At 28.2% G+C, this 17,019-nt stretch overlaps 1 protein-coding gene across 3 annotated transcripts in view; it reads right to left on the bottom strand.

The window, feature by feature from the left end:
• LOC106680411 (protein rolling stone) overlaps nt 1–17,019 on the bottom strand; it is a 67,405-nt gene that overhangs the window by 17,792 nt on the left and 32,594 nt on the right. For all 3 annotated transcript variants that reach the window (XM_014420112.2, XM_014420113.2, XM_067050548.1), the window contains exons 2-3: nt 1,459–1,530; nt 190–299 (exon numbers count right to left, since the gene is read on the bottom strand). In XM_014420112.2, the coding sequence (XP_014275598.1) occupies nt 190–276 (87 nt within the window). In that variant the 5' untranslated portion in view covers nt 277–299; nt 1,459–1,530. The remainder of the gene's footprint in view (nt 1–189; nt 300–1,458; nt 1,531–17,019) is intronic.

A 17,019-nucleotide genomic window follows, 5' to 3' on the forward strand; every position in this document is an offset into this window, starting at 1 on the left:
CTTTGGCATGCCGACAAAAGGAATTATTTTAAGTTAAAAAACTCCAGCTGGGGCCTCTCATACATATCAGTAATAAGTAGAGTTGAAAGTTAATCATTTAAAAAAATGTAACATAAAAGTAAAAAAAAACATTGAATTTAAATCAATGTCTTAAAATGTATGATTTATTGAGTTTTATGTAAATCTTACCTGGCATTTGTAATACAGCAGTGGTTCAACTTTTTCAAGCGAACTTATTTTGCTTCTTAGTTTGGTAAAAAGAATTGCAATTACCATCTTCTAAATATATTTTTATCTTCCTGAAATGAAAATTAAAAATAAATAAACAATATGAGAATACAATTAAAAGTTAAAAAAATATATAATTGAGATAAAAAGTAGTTAAATAAATTTAGCAGAGTTCTGCCGCAAGCGCTACGTCTATCATATTAAATTGTATGGTGATTGTCAAATAACTGGTAACATTTTCTAATTTTCAACAAAAAACTAGTCTCCAAAAAAATAAAACTGAATGTCCTTAGCTAAAACTGCTATCAAGCATAATTCAACGAAAAATCTGCTGACAAAATTTTAATTCGAAATTTTTGGATCAATTTTCGAGGCCAACAGGATACCACTACAATAAAGCTATACACAGTCACGACAATGGGGAAATAAGTTTTAGAAAATCATCTAATATTGAATTAAAGCCTAATTAATACTCTCGTTACGTAAGCTTAACGACCGTTAGTCAAAACAAAATAAAATAATAAGCAAAAAGACACTAACTTTAGCAAACCATGACAATGATAATTTTTAATCACCTGTTATTTTTCCTTTCTAGCCAGATTTTGTGAATGTCACGTTTAGAACTTAACTAAGGTCTGCCACAACATTCCGGAAGTCTTTAGAATTCTGTCAATTTAATTTTCTGTATTTAGTTTGATAATTTTTTTTTCTGGAACGTATTTCCTACAAGATATATCAACACAACCAAAATTTCCTACAAGCTCTATTAACAAGATGTAAAATTAATTGAAATAACATTTTGATGATTTCAACGAAAACTTGAATACAGTAGAAACGTTTTAACCGAGGGGATTGAAAATACAGTGCCAAAATTTTGCGAATTTGAATATAAAAATGTTGCTCTAACACATGGCAATGATAAATTTAAAGTGCTCATGGAAAGTAGAATAGCAGTACAACATTGCATAATTAATTAACCATATCTATCAGAGAGAAATGTTTCTTGAGATCGTACAATAACCAATATGAACTTGCAATATCTTTGAAAACTGTATTAATCATGTGAGACTTGAAAATTGCTCGTCGTTTGAGAATCACCCTTTGTGAAGAAATAATTTACAATTACAATTTACTATTAGATATTTAGAACTAGCTCATATTTCTAGAAATAATCAAGAAAATCAAATATTATAAAAGTAATATAAATAATACAGTTTTTGGATTACTTACTTTTTAATCAAACACGGACTGGCTTCAGATATTTTTTATTGTTTATATTCCGAAATCTTTGGTTAGGTGAACCTGAAACAATAATTAATCATGTAAAAATTTATCACAACATTTAATTAAATTATGCTGTTGAATTAGGCTTCCGTCTTTGAGTGTATTCTTTACGTCTCAAAAAAGTTTTCAAAGTTGTTGTGTAAACTTAGTACAACGTTTCGCACATATATTCCATTTATTAAAAAAATAAACCATGTTATAATAGTGGATAGTGACCACCTGGGTTATATATTTACCACTTGCCTTATTAATAATTTTGGAATTATTAATGATTTTTAGCGATGTAAATTAAATAAAAAACAATTATGAATAGGATAATGTATTCAATTCCTTTCTTTATTAAAAAAAATATATTAATTAAAATATAAGAAGATGGTCAGGATTGCGGTAAAAAAAAAAGTACAAATAGTTTAAAACTATTTTAATGTCCGACGTATCGCCCCACTTTGCAGGGCTTCTGTTATAAAAAGATAAAAAAACAAACTGAGAATATTACAACAATATTCTAGTATATTCTATATCCTTATTGTATCTTATTGTTGTAATATTCAGTTTTTTTTTGTATTTGTTTAGCCCTGATGAAGTCCTGCAAAGTGGGGCGAAACGTCGGACATTAAAATAGTTTTAAACTATTTGTTCACTTTTTTACTCCAACCCTGACCATCTTCTTATATTGAAATTTTTACGGTCAACTATATATACATATAAAAAATATTAATTATGTTTTTACGTGTTATAAGTGCCGTTGTACTATATAAATGGGGTATTAAAGTATCAAATATAAGCTTCTCGAATCAATGATGTTCCAAGTTATAGTCACCCTTAAAAAATTGTAACGTTAAGGGGTTTCGAATAAGTTTACTTCTCTTAGGTCATGCTAGAATGGTTTAAACCATTAAATTGGCTTTATTTATTTTAAATTTGACGAGATAAAAATACTGTTACATAGATTCATCTTATACTCATTGTATCTGAACCATCTTAAATATTTGTATAAAATTGTTATTTGCAATTAACGTTATCTGAATAGGTAAGTTTCCAAGTAAACCTCTGTTACACAAGTGCAGCTGCATGGTTTTATTATGGGCTTAGCACAGATTAATTATGTTTATATTTTTTGATCGAGGATAAAGATTTTTTTTATAAGTAGCTTGAAGTAGAAGGGGAGTAAATTCCATTTTACAAGCTCAAGTAACTGTGTTAAAAGAAATTGTGTTTTAAATATGCAATAGGCAATTTATCATTCATTCGAAACAAAATTAAATCCTTTTAAAATAGGGATAAAATGTGACTTAGTGAAAGAATTGTACAATAGGTTGTAGATTATTTAGATTTTGAGTGGAAAATATTCACTAATAGCACTAAATTCAATGGTCTACAAATTGTATGCTAAAGATTTTAAATTAAAATAATCAATTAAACAGCCATTTCTATGATAAAGACTACTTTCAATTTCCAGTCAAAAATTGTAAGTCATCGAACTTCCAAATTCGATATCGACCGTATTTTCCATCTGAATTTATAATGTCAGGTGCTTGTTTAACGAAGGATTTAATACAAAAAAAAGCATTAACAAATGCGTAAGAAAATACATAATACAAAACGGCGAGGACTATTTTTGAGTTTAAGTACACAAAAAGATCATTATAGTCTCAAATAGATTTATTGATCTTGCCAAATTTTCGCCAATTCAGGCATCATCATGCCGTTATTTTACAACTGAAAAATCACAAATCGTAAAGAAAAGGAATTATTATTGAGACAAAAGATATAACAACTAAACAAACAAAAAGATTACTCAAAAATAATTGGCGCTCAACTCCATTCACCTCGTCTTGGTAACTAAATAAGAACCTTCTACAGGCGTGAGGGGTTGCCAACATTCTAATATTTTAACTATTAAAAAAAAATTACGACAAAGGCTAAATATTCACTGAAATCTTAAAACAAAAAAAAAAATATAAATACGTTTTTTTTCCTAAATAATTTTCAATAAATTATTCGAATTTAAATTAGAATTCCAAAAATATTTCATTTATTTGTTGAGTACTATGTAGCCGAATAAGAACTACCAACGAAAACACGTATTAATTAATTAAAAATACCGACTGCCTTGAAAAAGAAATTGTTGAGGTTTTAGGAATCAGTAAAATTTAAAATTATCTTAAAAATATAAGGCTCTAGGAATATTAATTTTTGTTCTAACCTTTCTTTATCTAAAGTATGTGAGTTCTTAAACTCAAATTTATTTTTAAATGCAAGGCAATGCTTTGTTAAGGCAGTTTTTGCTTTGTTTTTGTCCTTATTTAAATTTCTATAGTCAGTACAGGAATTTTGATAATAATATTCTGATGATGCCCCCTGAATTGGCAAAAATGTGGCAAGATCTATAAACTAATCTATTTGAGACTACAATGGCCTTTTTGTGTATTTAAATGCTTTTTAATCTATTTTTTGTCTTTCATGGAGATTAATTTTTGCCATTTTCTGGAAATGTATAAATTAAGGAATAGACATAAAGAAATCTAGTAAAAAAAAATATTATTCAATATAAAATTTACTCACGGTCTACTAAGCGGAGTTATTATTATTAATTAATTAAAAACTGTATGTATTAATACAACTCGGTTCTAACTCTGTAATGAACGTTGAGGCTGATTTGATGGTATTTGGAGATAACAAAATCCGAAGATTAACAATGAATCAATCAAAGATTACAAAAAGATGTAAGAACACTATAGTAACATAAATCATACCCTACATGCATTTTTGCAATTCAATGTTACATGAGCACTACATTTAGGACTCTTAGCAAAATTAAATACTGAAAGAAAATGATTTAAATTATTTTGACAAATACATTCTTGTCTACATAAAACGAAGATGGCCCCGGAGAGTTACAACTCGAATAGTAATTAAACTTTTAATTGTGAGCATTTCGCCCCATCAGGGCTAAAAAATATTCAAACTAAAATAATGTAAAAAAGTATGACAATAGATGACATGAAATAAAAGTAATCTATGGTATGGTTAAAAATAATTTAAAATACTATGTGAAAACTATATCAAAATTAACAAAGTCAAATAAAGAAAATAAATAAGATGCAAAGTGAAAAGTGTAAATAAACAAGAATTACAAAAGGTATTAGACAATTAATGAAAACAGAAATAATAACAAATAAAAAAGTAGATGAAAAAAGAAATATAAAATTACAGTATACACAAAAAGACTGAAAATAAGAACAAAATAAAGGTAAAGGAAAATAATACTGTCTTGATACCTTGGATCCGACATTAGCTCATTCTTTTGCTTTCCTGCATTGAGGTAGGTGGCTGTCCTACTTAGATCATTATTTCCCTTGTTTCTTGACCCTTATTTTATCCTTATTCCCCCTATTTTACGCCTTTCAGGATGTACTATATTTTTATATTTCTCTTTTACCTACTTTTTATTTGTTATAATTTTCGTTTTCATTATTTGTCTAATACCTTTTGTAATTCTTGTTTATTTATTCTTTTCACTGTACATATTATTTTTTTATGTTTTTTAATTAACGTATTGCTAAAACATATGTTAACCTACCTCATGTTTCCGACATAAAACTGCCATATTATTACGACGATTAAAGAAAATATGTCACATAAATGGTACCAGCATTATCAAGAGTCTTCCACAGGTAGATTGTATAAGTGGAATGTGCCGCAAATTCTCACCAAGCCCAGGTCAAAAGAATTTTTATAGACTTAGAACAAATCTCGGAGTATGCAAAGTATACCTTCAACGTATTGGAGTCAAAGATTTTGCGAAATGGGATAAATGTGACCAATAAGAAACCCAACATATTATTTTGAAATGCCCTCCTTATCAAAATCAAAGGAAAACATTTCTAAATTTTCTAAATCCTTATAATAATGACGCTATACATAAGAAATTGTTAACATCTAACAGTTCTGAAGAAATAGGAATGACTCACAGTGCTTATAGTCAATAAATAAATATATTTAGTTTGGAAATAATGAATAATGGGAATACAAATAAATAAATTTATAACTGGCTGTATAGAAAACTCCAATGCCATTAAAATATATAAAAAAAAAATAATTAAAGTAAATTTACTATGTTCATTTTTATATAACTATCACACATTTTAAGTCATTTTAACCGTATTTTACTTATATTATTTAGTTTTAGTAGTATATTTAGTTTACTTTTATTTCATGTTATCTATTTTCTTACTTTGCTAAATTATTTTAGTTGTTTGTATCTTTTTTAGCTATGATGAAGCCCTGTAAAGTGGGCCGAAACGTTAGCTCACAATAAAGAGTTTAATTACGGTTTGTGTTATTTTTACCGCACGTGGAAAATCTTCCTTTTATATATATGCAATGATCTTCCAATACTTATGTTTATAGTTTTTTTTGCAGGACTCACATCTTTCAAGGATTTATTATAGGTTCTACAAGTCAAATAGCTATTACAAATGGAACTTTTCAATAAACATTTGAGTTTCATGGTCATTTTAAAAGAACTTTAAAAACATTTTTTTTTTGTCATAATACTACGAACAAGTTGTGAATCAAAAATAAAAAAGGAAGAAAGTAATTCAAATCGATTCATATCTTCCTGTCGGCATGAGCTGCAAAAGATGGTGGAATTTCATAAAATTCTTATTTTTTTTTTTTTTAATAATTTATTTATTGATATTTACAACTGTATACACACATAAACAACAAGTAAATTTGCTGTAGGTGACATAGTAACATGATAAAAACATGTGGAGAATCTACCCACTGATAGAACTCCAATAGCATTTCTAGAGAAGAAGATCTCGAGGCCATCTTCTTTTCAGACGCCTTGGAGGATTATTAGGTAATGAAGGAGAAGCCAGGTTAGAAACAAGTGGATTTGGGTGGTTGAGAAGTTCTTATTTTTTTAAATTAATTTTTAACTTCGTACATTCCGATTGCAGTACGTCAAAATACAATGTAAGAGAGCTACAAAAAATACTGTTGAAGTATTATTTTAATTCATCACGTATTTAGTTCGACTATTGCCTTCAAAGTTAATGAAATCGATTTAAAAAAAACAAAACAAAAAACTGTGATATACCTTCTTTTTTTAAAAAAAAAATCGAATTAAATGATAAAGCTATTAACTACTTACGGGATTTTTTCTAGTTGATTTCACTTACGTAAGTTAAAATATTTCAAAACATATTTTATAAAAAAAAAGAAAAAAAAAAAAAAGAAAGATATTAGACTAATGAATTGTCACTGATTTCTTTTCTAACCTTATTTCACTTTTTATCAAATTAGTTCATAATTCATTGTTTCAGATTCAGAAAAGAGACTGTGGCGATTCGCACAGTGTTTTCTGCAATTAAAAAAAGAAGTCCCAAAAAAATGACTAGTGACAAAAAACATCTGTGAATATAAAAAGCTTTAATTAATTTGTAACAAATACTTCCAGAAGTTCTTTGTGTGTCTGCGGTGGAGAGGAAAATATTCGGAAATAGGTGTCGAATGGAAAGGGTCGAAACTTTATAGAAATATGAAATAAATGTATTTAGAATAAAACGATTACAATTAATTATTATTATATTACGTTTAATTTGCATTGAATTTATGTAATGGACTGAACTATTCAACTATGTTGCGGATCACTATAGAAGAGAGAGATGAGAAATTGGAATAGAGAGAATAGTGTGGATAGGATTCAGAACGTAAAGTAGGAAAGAATAAATAAGGAAAATGTAATATTAATGTAACTTTGTGTGAGAAGAAGGAAACAAGACATACAAAATAAACAAAAATAAAAATAATATAAATATATTGTATTTAGGTTATAGTTCATTATTGTTAGAAAAAAATTTATCTTTGTTAATATATGTTCAATCATGGATTGATAAATATGCTGTGTATTCTAGCGACTCGATGTTTTTGGGCGGCATGACCGAATAAAGAATTTCTCTCTGGATTTTCTTTTTAGGAAGTGTGTTTTTTCAATAAATATTTTGAGGTTAAAAACCTCTAATTTGAATATATTTTATTCTAAATTATTATAATGTTGCTCAACGTTTCGGGACTATTGTCCCATATTCATGTACTTTAATAAACCTCATAATTAGTCAAACTTTTAATTTTACTAAGGAAATTATGTCATTATCTAAATGGCTGAAGAAATTGACAATAGTAAATAAATTCAAAGTGGAAGTTTTTTTGGGGAAGAAAACTTATCTCTCATTCCGATAATAAGAATAAAGTATACACCTGCTCGTTTTTAAGACAATAAAAAGTCACTCGATTATATTTAAACAATATAGAATTATCGTCTTATATCTAAAATTCAAATTGATCTAGTTGAAGTCCGATTTGTGACATTCACTATATTTTACCATCCTCTAGATTGAAAGGACAAGAAACTCATCGTTGATTTCGATTACTACAACACCTATTCGACAAACACTCTAAACTTCCTATTCACAACAAAAAATCTTGTACACTGTAATAATCAGACCAATTTGAATATACGGAATTGAGCTTTGGGGCTCAACCAAGCCATCGGATTCCTCCTATATCCAAACTTTACAATCTAAAATAATCCCTAAAATCCTTCATGATCCTTATTAAGTCATAAATAAACTCATCCATAAAGATCTCAACATCCCATTCGTTGCAGATTTGGCCCGAAATAGATCCCTCTTTCGCTCAAAAATCCTTAACCACCCAAACTCATTAGTTCTTAATCTCTCCTTAACAAACCCTGATAATCGTTTGAAAAGAAGATGGCCACGGGATTTTCAAAGTTAAAGCAAAGGTTAAAGTACCACTATTTTTGACATTTACGTATTTTTTTTTTTTTATGGAGTTGTAATTTTCAAAGAATATAAATTAAAAAAAGATCCTCTTATTACATTAAAATTTTTAATTTGGATGATTCTCTTAATTTTTATGCAACAAAAGTGTCATTACATATGATTTTACGAAAAATCAGTACGTGATGGTATAAAACGGGGTTATTTTTGGCTTCAGCATAATCGAATCATGTATTAAAATTTTGAAAATTATCGACCTGGGATATCAGAGACAATGTTGATTAATTTATTTATTATTTAAAAAAAAAATTCTGGCCCAAGAATTCTGCCAAGTATGAAAGGAATTGTGAATGTCTTTTGACAATGCTTCGCTAAGATAAGTGAGGTAGGGACGAAAGGATGCTGCAGAGACTTTGCAGACAGGTTCCTGTGACTCAGCGGTAAGGTACGGACCATTATCCAAGACTTCCTCCACTTTCTTTCACGCCTCGCTTGGCTCAATCCTTCTTACGGTATCGTCCCACTCCTTACCTCAGGTAACTGTTTCTTATGGCAAGAAGGTTTCTTATGCTAAATCGTAGCATTTCAGGGCGTAATCTCAGAAACCATTCCTTCTATTTTGAGTTAGTCAGTGAGTTGAATAAACAGGTGTAAGGTAGAAGAGTTGGAATGTGAAATGTTTACTAAATAAAATTAACCTTAACAGTGTTGAAGAGATTCTTACAATAATAGACTCTGCATATAATATAGTAATTAATAATAAACCGAAACTGATAATTGTGCATAATTTTTTTAAGGACCAGAATTTAGACGAATTGAAAATCACATTATATATTTATTTATTTTATTGTGTAATATTACATTCTAACTTATATTTATAAACAATGGTAATAGGGATCATAGAGCTCACTCACACCATATTTACAAATATATAAATTAAATGATAACAAAATAAGAAACATAAGAAAAGAAAAAAATTAAAAAAAAAACAAAATTAAATTTAAAGTAAATAGATAAATGTACATGTGGGTGCATGTGTGAGGGGGGGGGGAGTGTGTGAAAAAATGTATAAATTAAAATACAATAATTATGTTTTGAAATAATGTATAATAATAATCAGCAACAAATGAAAAAGAATGTGAATTAAATTGTAAATAAATTAAGTAATAACAGAGTCCTTAACCTGTTGAAGGTAGGTTTTATTGTTTGTATTATTAATGTGATTAGTAGAAAAAGAATAACATTTTTTGTAGGATAGTTTTGTATTGAGATTGTATGGTTTGTAAGTGAATTGCCATTTTATAATATTTAATTGAAACTGATATGATATTAATTTAATATTTATTTTTGTTTTTGAAGATATATGAGAAGGGCAATGAGCCTGCAAAAGAGATATTTTAAATGAATTGTGACAATTCAATGATTGTGGTACGTTCAAAAATATTAGTATTGTGTGAGGAGGTAATATAGTAATAGTGTGTAATATTAATTAAGTTATATTAAAATATAACAATTATAAGGTTGTCCCCTTGAAAATGGCCTAAGGGCCGAAACGTTGAAAGTTTTAAAATAAAATGTTGAGCGTAAATTTGGATCATTGAAATTGGTGTTAGTATTAATGTAAACCACTCTCAAACAATCAATTAATAAATATATTAAATCAGTAATCTAGTAAAATAAAATTTTAAACTCAATCATTCCTATTTCACATTCAGCATGGGCAACTCCGAACCCAACTTCTCTCCCACTTGTCATGCGACACTGGTACATTTGATAAAAAAAAAAAAAAAAAAAAAAAAAATATTGTTTCAAAGATATTAAAAATATTTCCAGTTTATTTAATTATGGTAATACTATATCTAAACTTTAAAATTATTATGTCAAAAATAAAAAATGTACTGGATCGCATGTCTAAATTATGTTTTATTCATTCATTAATTGATTAACGGTCAGTATATAATATCTCAGAAATGGAAAAATATATTTTATGTCATATCTACATATTTATCTAATATTGTATAAAATCGCAACTACAATATATTATTCAAACTGTCTAATTTACTCGTAAGCACTACAAAATTACTATGTTATAACAAAAATGCACTGATTAATAGGACCATAAATAACTTATAATTAATTAATTTTATTGAAGAGAATTAATACAGTCTGCCAAAAATTAAAGGCATTAAGTATTAGTGTTGAAATACTTATTCATACAGAATATACAGAAGTAGAAAAAAAAATGTAAATAATAACAATAGTACTCACTAAATTAAAATATAAAAAAAAAATAATAATAATGATGAAGAATAATTAAATTATCTTTAACTTCAGATTGGTTAATAAACAATTTATTTATTTTTTTCCCTTCTGTATATCATATTGTCATACATTCATTTAAGACAAGAACTACAGCTCCATAAATGACGACAAATACATAGAGTTTGATCAACATTACAAGACTACCATATTCATTACAACTTCTGTCGCCCATTACTATTCAATTAGTGGCCCATATTTGTTTACATTATATACTGCTATATCAAAAATATACCTATAAAAATTTACAGCTGTACTGTTCACATCCTTTATTTTAATTTTAAATTATCCACCAACAACAGAAATTTAAAACTTATTTTTTCTATTTATTTATTTATTTATTTATATTATTTTATTTTATTATTATTTATGTGGCCCGATCAGATGGTAACATCAATCTGTCGGTGTCAAAATAACACATAGAAATGATAAACATAAATGAAATAAGAGTTAGTTAAACTTTTGATTATTAGGTCGCTGTGAAAACTGCTACGATTTATGAGCAACAATGGTGCATATCAATTAATTTCTAGGGATAAAACCAATAATTCAATTAAAAAAATGCTGAAATGAAAATACAAAAATTAATAAAAGAACTTATGAAGATACGAATTAACAATTCATTAATTAATAATAATGAAATAATGAATTCATAATACATCATCAGATTATTATGAATGGCCCAGACACGTAAGATACAGAGTTTAAACAATCTCTAAAGGATAAGCGGTACTCTCAGAATGGTATATTATATATATATATATTTTTTCAAATGACTGAGTATTTTTTTCTCCTATGTAGTAGTTTTAAATGTCAATATGTAAAAAAAAAAATCTGGTGGGATGCGCGCATCACGCAACTATCACTTACTAACCTACTTACGTCCCTATGTTTTGTTTAGGTCAGTGATCTCGTGTTGAAGTTATCAACAAAAAAAACAAAAAAAACAAAACAGAGAAGACGAAAATTAAGAAGAAATAATTTTTATTTTTCTGTTGCTATAAAGGTGAACCTAAATATTTAATTATTTCTCGAGATGAGAAAAAGAAATATTTTTTTTTTTACTACCAAGAATACAATAGTTTAACAACAGATAACGAAGCAATGCGATGAAGAAAGATCGTGTGGTCTCGGCATTGCCGATTGAAATCGGATTTATCTTTTTTTTTTTTTGCTTTAGTTATTCATAAATCTTTAATATTTTGTATTTATACATTTCATATTATTGCTAACACTGAGAACTGTTTATTTAGCGTTACAGTTACAGGAAGATTTTTTGAAAATTCCGCAATAAAGCCAAAAGGAATTTTTCCTCATTGAAATAGAGTAACATCTATTTCAATGAGGAAAAAACCTATCTGATATTAAAGACCACTAATTTGCTCATTTAGTTTAATCAAAATTTAAGAGAAAATCGAAAACATTTGAAGTCCCTTATTTGCCTACATAAAATGCCATTAGTTTCAAGATGGAGAACAATTTTCCAAATTCCACCATCTACCCATTTTTTGGATGTATGGATAGTCAAATTTCATATCCAAATGCAGACTACAAACAAATTCTCTCTCTAAAAAAAATATTTTTATCAGAGAAAAAGATAAGAGAAATTACTTGTCTTCAATTACTTTGTACTTAACGTTATTCGAAACCTCTAGAATTCAGAACAGAAGGTGTTTCGGAAATTAGATATTATAGGTTTTTATTCCAAACCTGAAACATATTTAAAAATAATAATAAATTGCGTGTTCACATTTTATATCCTGGATACAATGTGAGTTATCTTTTTATCCAGAGTCTTTTTAAACTTGAATATGTTTAGTAATTATATTTTTTAAATTAATATTGTCTACTCTGGGTTATTGAGTAGCTACGCTGTTCCACAAAAATAAAAATGTTACTTAACTTTAATGAAAAATTATAGTAAAAACTATGATCGTATAATACACCTTCTCGTCCATTCTTCTTCTTTGAAGAATAAAGGACTATTCTTAATCGCGAGACGGTTAAACATATTGTAATTTCAATGACCGTAAAACTTTATCAATAGGCAAATATAATTCCGCCACCACGTTTGCATATAATGTCTTATTTACAATTCAGCTGTTTACGTAATATTCTATGTAATATTTCGAGTGACATATATACATTAATTAAGGCGGAGGTCAGAGAATACTTGCATTAAATTATGGTCATTAAGAAACCGAAAAAGATTATTCTTGAAACAGTTTGTTTTAACATTCTACTGTGTAATGTATTTATTTTTGTCACATAAGATTTAATGCTTGAAGTGAAGTTCTTATATTACACACATACATGTAAGTGTATGTATGCCAAAATTTATCCATTTTATTTTATTTTTTCTTATTTAATTTATAAATTAGCAGTGAAAAAGTTGGGGTAAAGCAATGCATTGATTAATACATGAAGAGTTTAATTCAACCTAAAAAAAAAACAGGTAAACACGAGTGATGATTATTCTTGGAATACTATTAACCAATGACTTCAAGGTAACTTTCTTTTTTTATGACCCCCTTCCTGGTCATTTCTAATATTGGGGGGGAGGGTGTCTACAGGTAACCAACCTATTCTAACGGTGAAGTTGAAGTTTTCATTACGTTGTCCAACAACCACGAAATAAAAGTCGACGCCCCCCCCCGATAAAAGTCGGCTGGATTCGAATCGCCGCCGCTGCAGTGACGAGGCAGCCAAGATAGACGGCTTAGCTATCATGGCCACAAACGGCCCTTGGCTTCGGGTAACTATGAAAAAGTCTCTGTAGAATAAGATTGTTGTAGAGGACGGTCAGTGCTATTGTTTTTAACTAGGATTCTCTCCCTCCATTCTTTCGATTGTGGGGATTTCATTTATATATATGAAATATCATATATTATATTAATCATGTATATTATTTTAAATAAAAATTTAACAAAAATTCAACTGATCTGATCAATATGAATATTCCAATATACTTTTAATCAAACTATTTAAGTTTTTAAGTTTAAGTTGTTTTACGTTGACTTATGAGTTGTTAGGTTTTTCGTTAGAATGGTATAGTCTTATGTGTAACACGATAAATGATAAATTCTTTTAATCTGTTTAATAAATCAAACGTGGGTTGCGGATCACTGGAGAGGAGAGGTATGAGAGAATGAAAAAGGGAGAATAAAATTGCCAAATGAATTGAATAAGATTGTCATATGGAATATAAGTGTTAAATAGGAAAAAAAAATAGTTAGAATATATTGTAGTTGGTACATAGACGATTATTGATTGTGGAAAGGATAGTGTAGAAAAAAAATTATTCTTATATTATGTAAATATATGTAGTATATATATGGATTGATTGGTATGCTGCGTTTTATAGCGACCCAATGTATTTGGCCAGCATGACTAAATCAAGCATTTCTCTCTACACAATTGAAAATCTAAGCGGGAGCAAATGCTATGAAAAATTAAAAAGAATTTAAAAGCTTAAAATTGAATTTCCCTCTTCATATCTCTTTAATTAGGAACCAAATTTTAGATTTTTAATCAGTTTAGTTTTTTGAAAACACGAAAATCCAGTATCTAATGATCAGTATAGCTGGGCCTGAAAACGGTGTAGCACATCCTTCTAATCTACTCACGGTCCGGTGGGGTGATACGATTTCAGCCTGGCGGGATGGAGTTTAGGACCGATGAGTTATTAGTCGCTCCATATCACTCCAAAACTCACTAAGTAGTTCACACTCGAGGTTGTTCCACATTCCATTTAGCCTGGAACGGTCTGAGTGGAATCATCGTTATTGGACACCTTTTCAGTTCCAATAAATGATTAAATAATAAAACTAAAATAAATAAAATTAGTTCAAACATCTTAGAGATTAAAAACGATTGGATTTTTATTAAAAACGACAAAAGCATTATTTATACTTTTACCATTAGACTATTTTTGTTTACATCCGTTTTCCAAATACACATCTTTGAAAAAATAGTCCCTCATTTTGATGTCATTGAAAATTGAATTGAATCATTACACAATTTATGTATTCATTCTTTCTAAGATAATTATACAGCTTTGGTCACCAGCGAGAGAAACAAATAATTAAGTATTTTAGAAATGAGAAATACACAAGAAGGCTTAATTACAACTCTTAACGGTTAATTACAAATTATAAATGTTATATTGTAATACAACTATAATAACAAAATAATAAACTATAATCATATAATATTTTATATGATGAAATATAAAAGATCTTTAAAATAAGAAAATAAAATGTGCAATATATTTATTTTTCAATACATTTGTTATGGCAGTTCTTCCAATCGATATAAGAGCAATTAAAATTGAATTGGATAAAGCAAAATGTTTGAAAATTAATTTTAAAGTAGACATTTTTGAGAACAGTGAACTATTTTTATTTTAAAATGTTTGAAAAACTGAGAAATTATTTTCTTTGTTGAAAAAATGTTCGGTTAAAGTGATTTTTTCTTTAATTGAACCCATATAAATGCATAGTCATTTTTCTCTATCCATATTTCAATATAAATATTTACTCATTACAAGTTTACATTGAGAGTACAGCTTGACAAAATTGTCACCTCTTAGTGAAGTGATTGTCTCATGTCAAGTTGCCTTTTCAATGTAAATTTTCATTGTTAGTCAATAATTGATTTCTAAATATTTAAATAGAAATATTTAGTCACGAATGACCATACAATGGATTGTTCCAGATGTTTTTGTATAAAATGCTAGATTCCAGAAGATGAGGAAGACACCTACCTCAAGAGGTCGAAAAGTAATGTGAATATATTGGGAAATAATTTGAACATATTTTCTTTTTTCTACATAAAAACTCTTCATTTATTAAATTATTATAAATTACATATTTTCTTTTCTTTGCTATTTGGGCCATTTTTTGTCATAAATTAATTAGATATGAAATATTCCAGTATTTGGGTTATTTATTTCATTGTATGATTTTCAGTTATATAAAATCCCTTGGTTACATATAGCACATTTTACATCTATTTTTTAATTAATTGTTATTTTATTGTTGAAAGGATGGCAATCTATAGAATAAACGTAAGCGTATTAATTTAAATAGTACAATTAAAATCACCTTAAAAGTTAATATTACGACTTTAGTTTATCCATAAAGAAATGTGTTGAAGCCAATGACATTTTCTTACGATTGGTGAAATTTTACGGTTACCTATAAAGAATCAATTGTTACGTATATATTTTGTTTATTAACGCGGAAGAGCTACGAAAAGTTATTTGCCAATACTGTAGCAAAGAAGAATCGACAGAATATAATCCAATTATGCCCAACGCCTACGTTTGCAAACTTCTCTAGAAAAGGAAAAGAGGAAAAAAAGGTACAGCGAATATCTTCAATAGAGAAATTTCTGAAGAGAGGAACGGACTGGAATGAAATCCCTGGAATGGGACGCCATTCAACAACTGGACTGTGAGCAGATGCCAATTCAATACACTAACAATGTAACGCCTCTAGTGTCAGCCAAAACCACAGCGGAAGTCACAATATAATACAGTTTTGAGTTCGATGACACTACTTATAGTACTTTATTGTACATATAAAAAATAGTAAAAGGAAATAAAATTATAGTTCTTACTTATTACAGTTGTGTATCAAAAGTAGTGATGGCACCCTCCTCAAACTATGGTTTTGATCCCTCTGTAAGGAATAATTAGAAGGCAACATTCGTATTCAAGTTAAAATATGTTAAATTTTTTTACAACAACATAAGGGAACAGAATTCACGTCGAAAAAATAGATGTTTACTAATGAAATTGAACTCATTTTAACTCGAACACGTCACTCATTAGCTCGAAATGAAAATTACTGCAAGAGAGACCCTAAAACTCTTTAAGTCGAATTAGGATGGTATAAAACCTCCGTAACTGGACCTTTCTATGAATCAATTTCATTTCTAAGTAAGATATGTTTACGTTTATTTATGGTAACAGGTTACGATTACAAGCAACAGTAATATATCAAACCGACTCTAAGCGAATCTAAGCGGAGTGTAGATAAAAGTTAACCACCTCAAAAAAAAAAAAAAAAAAAAACTTTTTTAAGAAAACTACAAATACCTTAAGTGGTCGGAAATTTAACATTTTTTTTTTTTTTTTAGAATTGTTAGATTATTTTATAGAGTCTTTTTGAACCTATTCGATGATTCCAAAAAATCTGTTACTTTTTCGAATCTAAGTGCGCGAGATAATGGTATGTATGGAGTGAAGCATGTGTATGTGTGTATATATATATACATATTTTTTCGGTTGGTTTACAGACCTAGTAGAGCTTTGACCGCCCGAACCAGCCTATTCCACGCCTGCCTATCTTGGACCACTGTTTTCCAG

Source organism: Halyomorpha halys, unplaced genomic scaffold (genome assembly GCF_000696795.3).
Source record: "Halyomorpha halys isolate HHAL.00 unplaced genomic scaffold, Hhal_1.1 Scaffold260.1, whole genome shotgun sequence".
Lineage (NCBI taxonomy): Eukaryota > Metazoa > Arthropoda > Insecta > Hemiptera > Pentatomidae > Halyomorpha > Halyomorpha halys.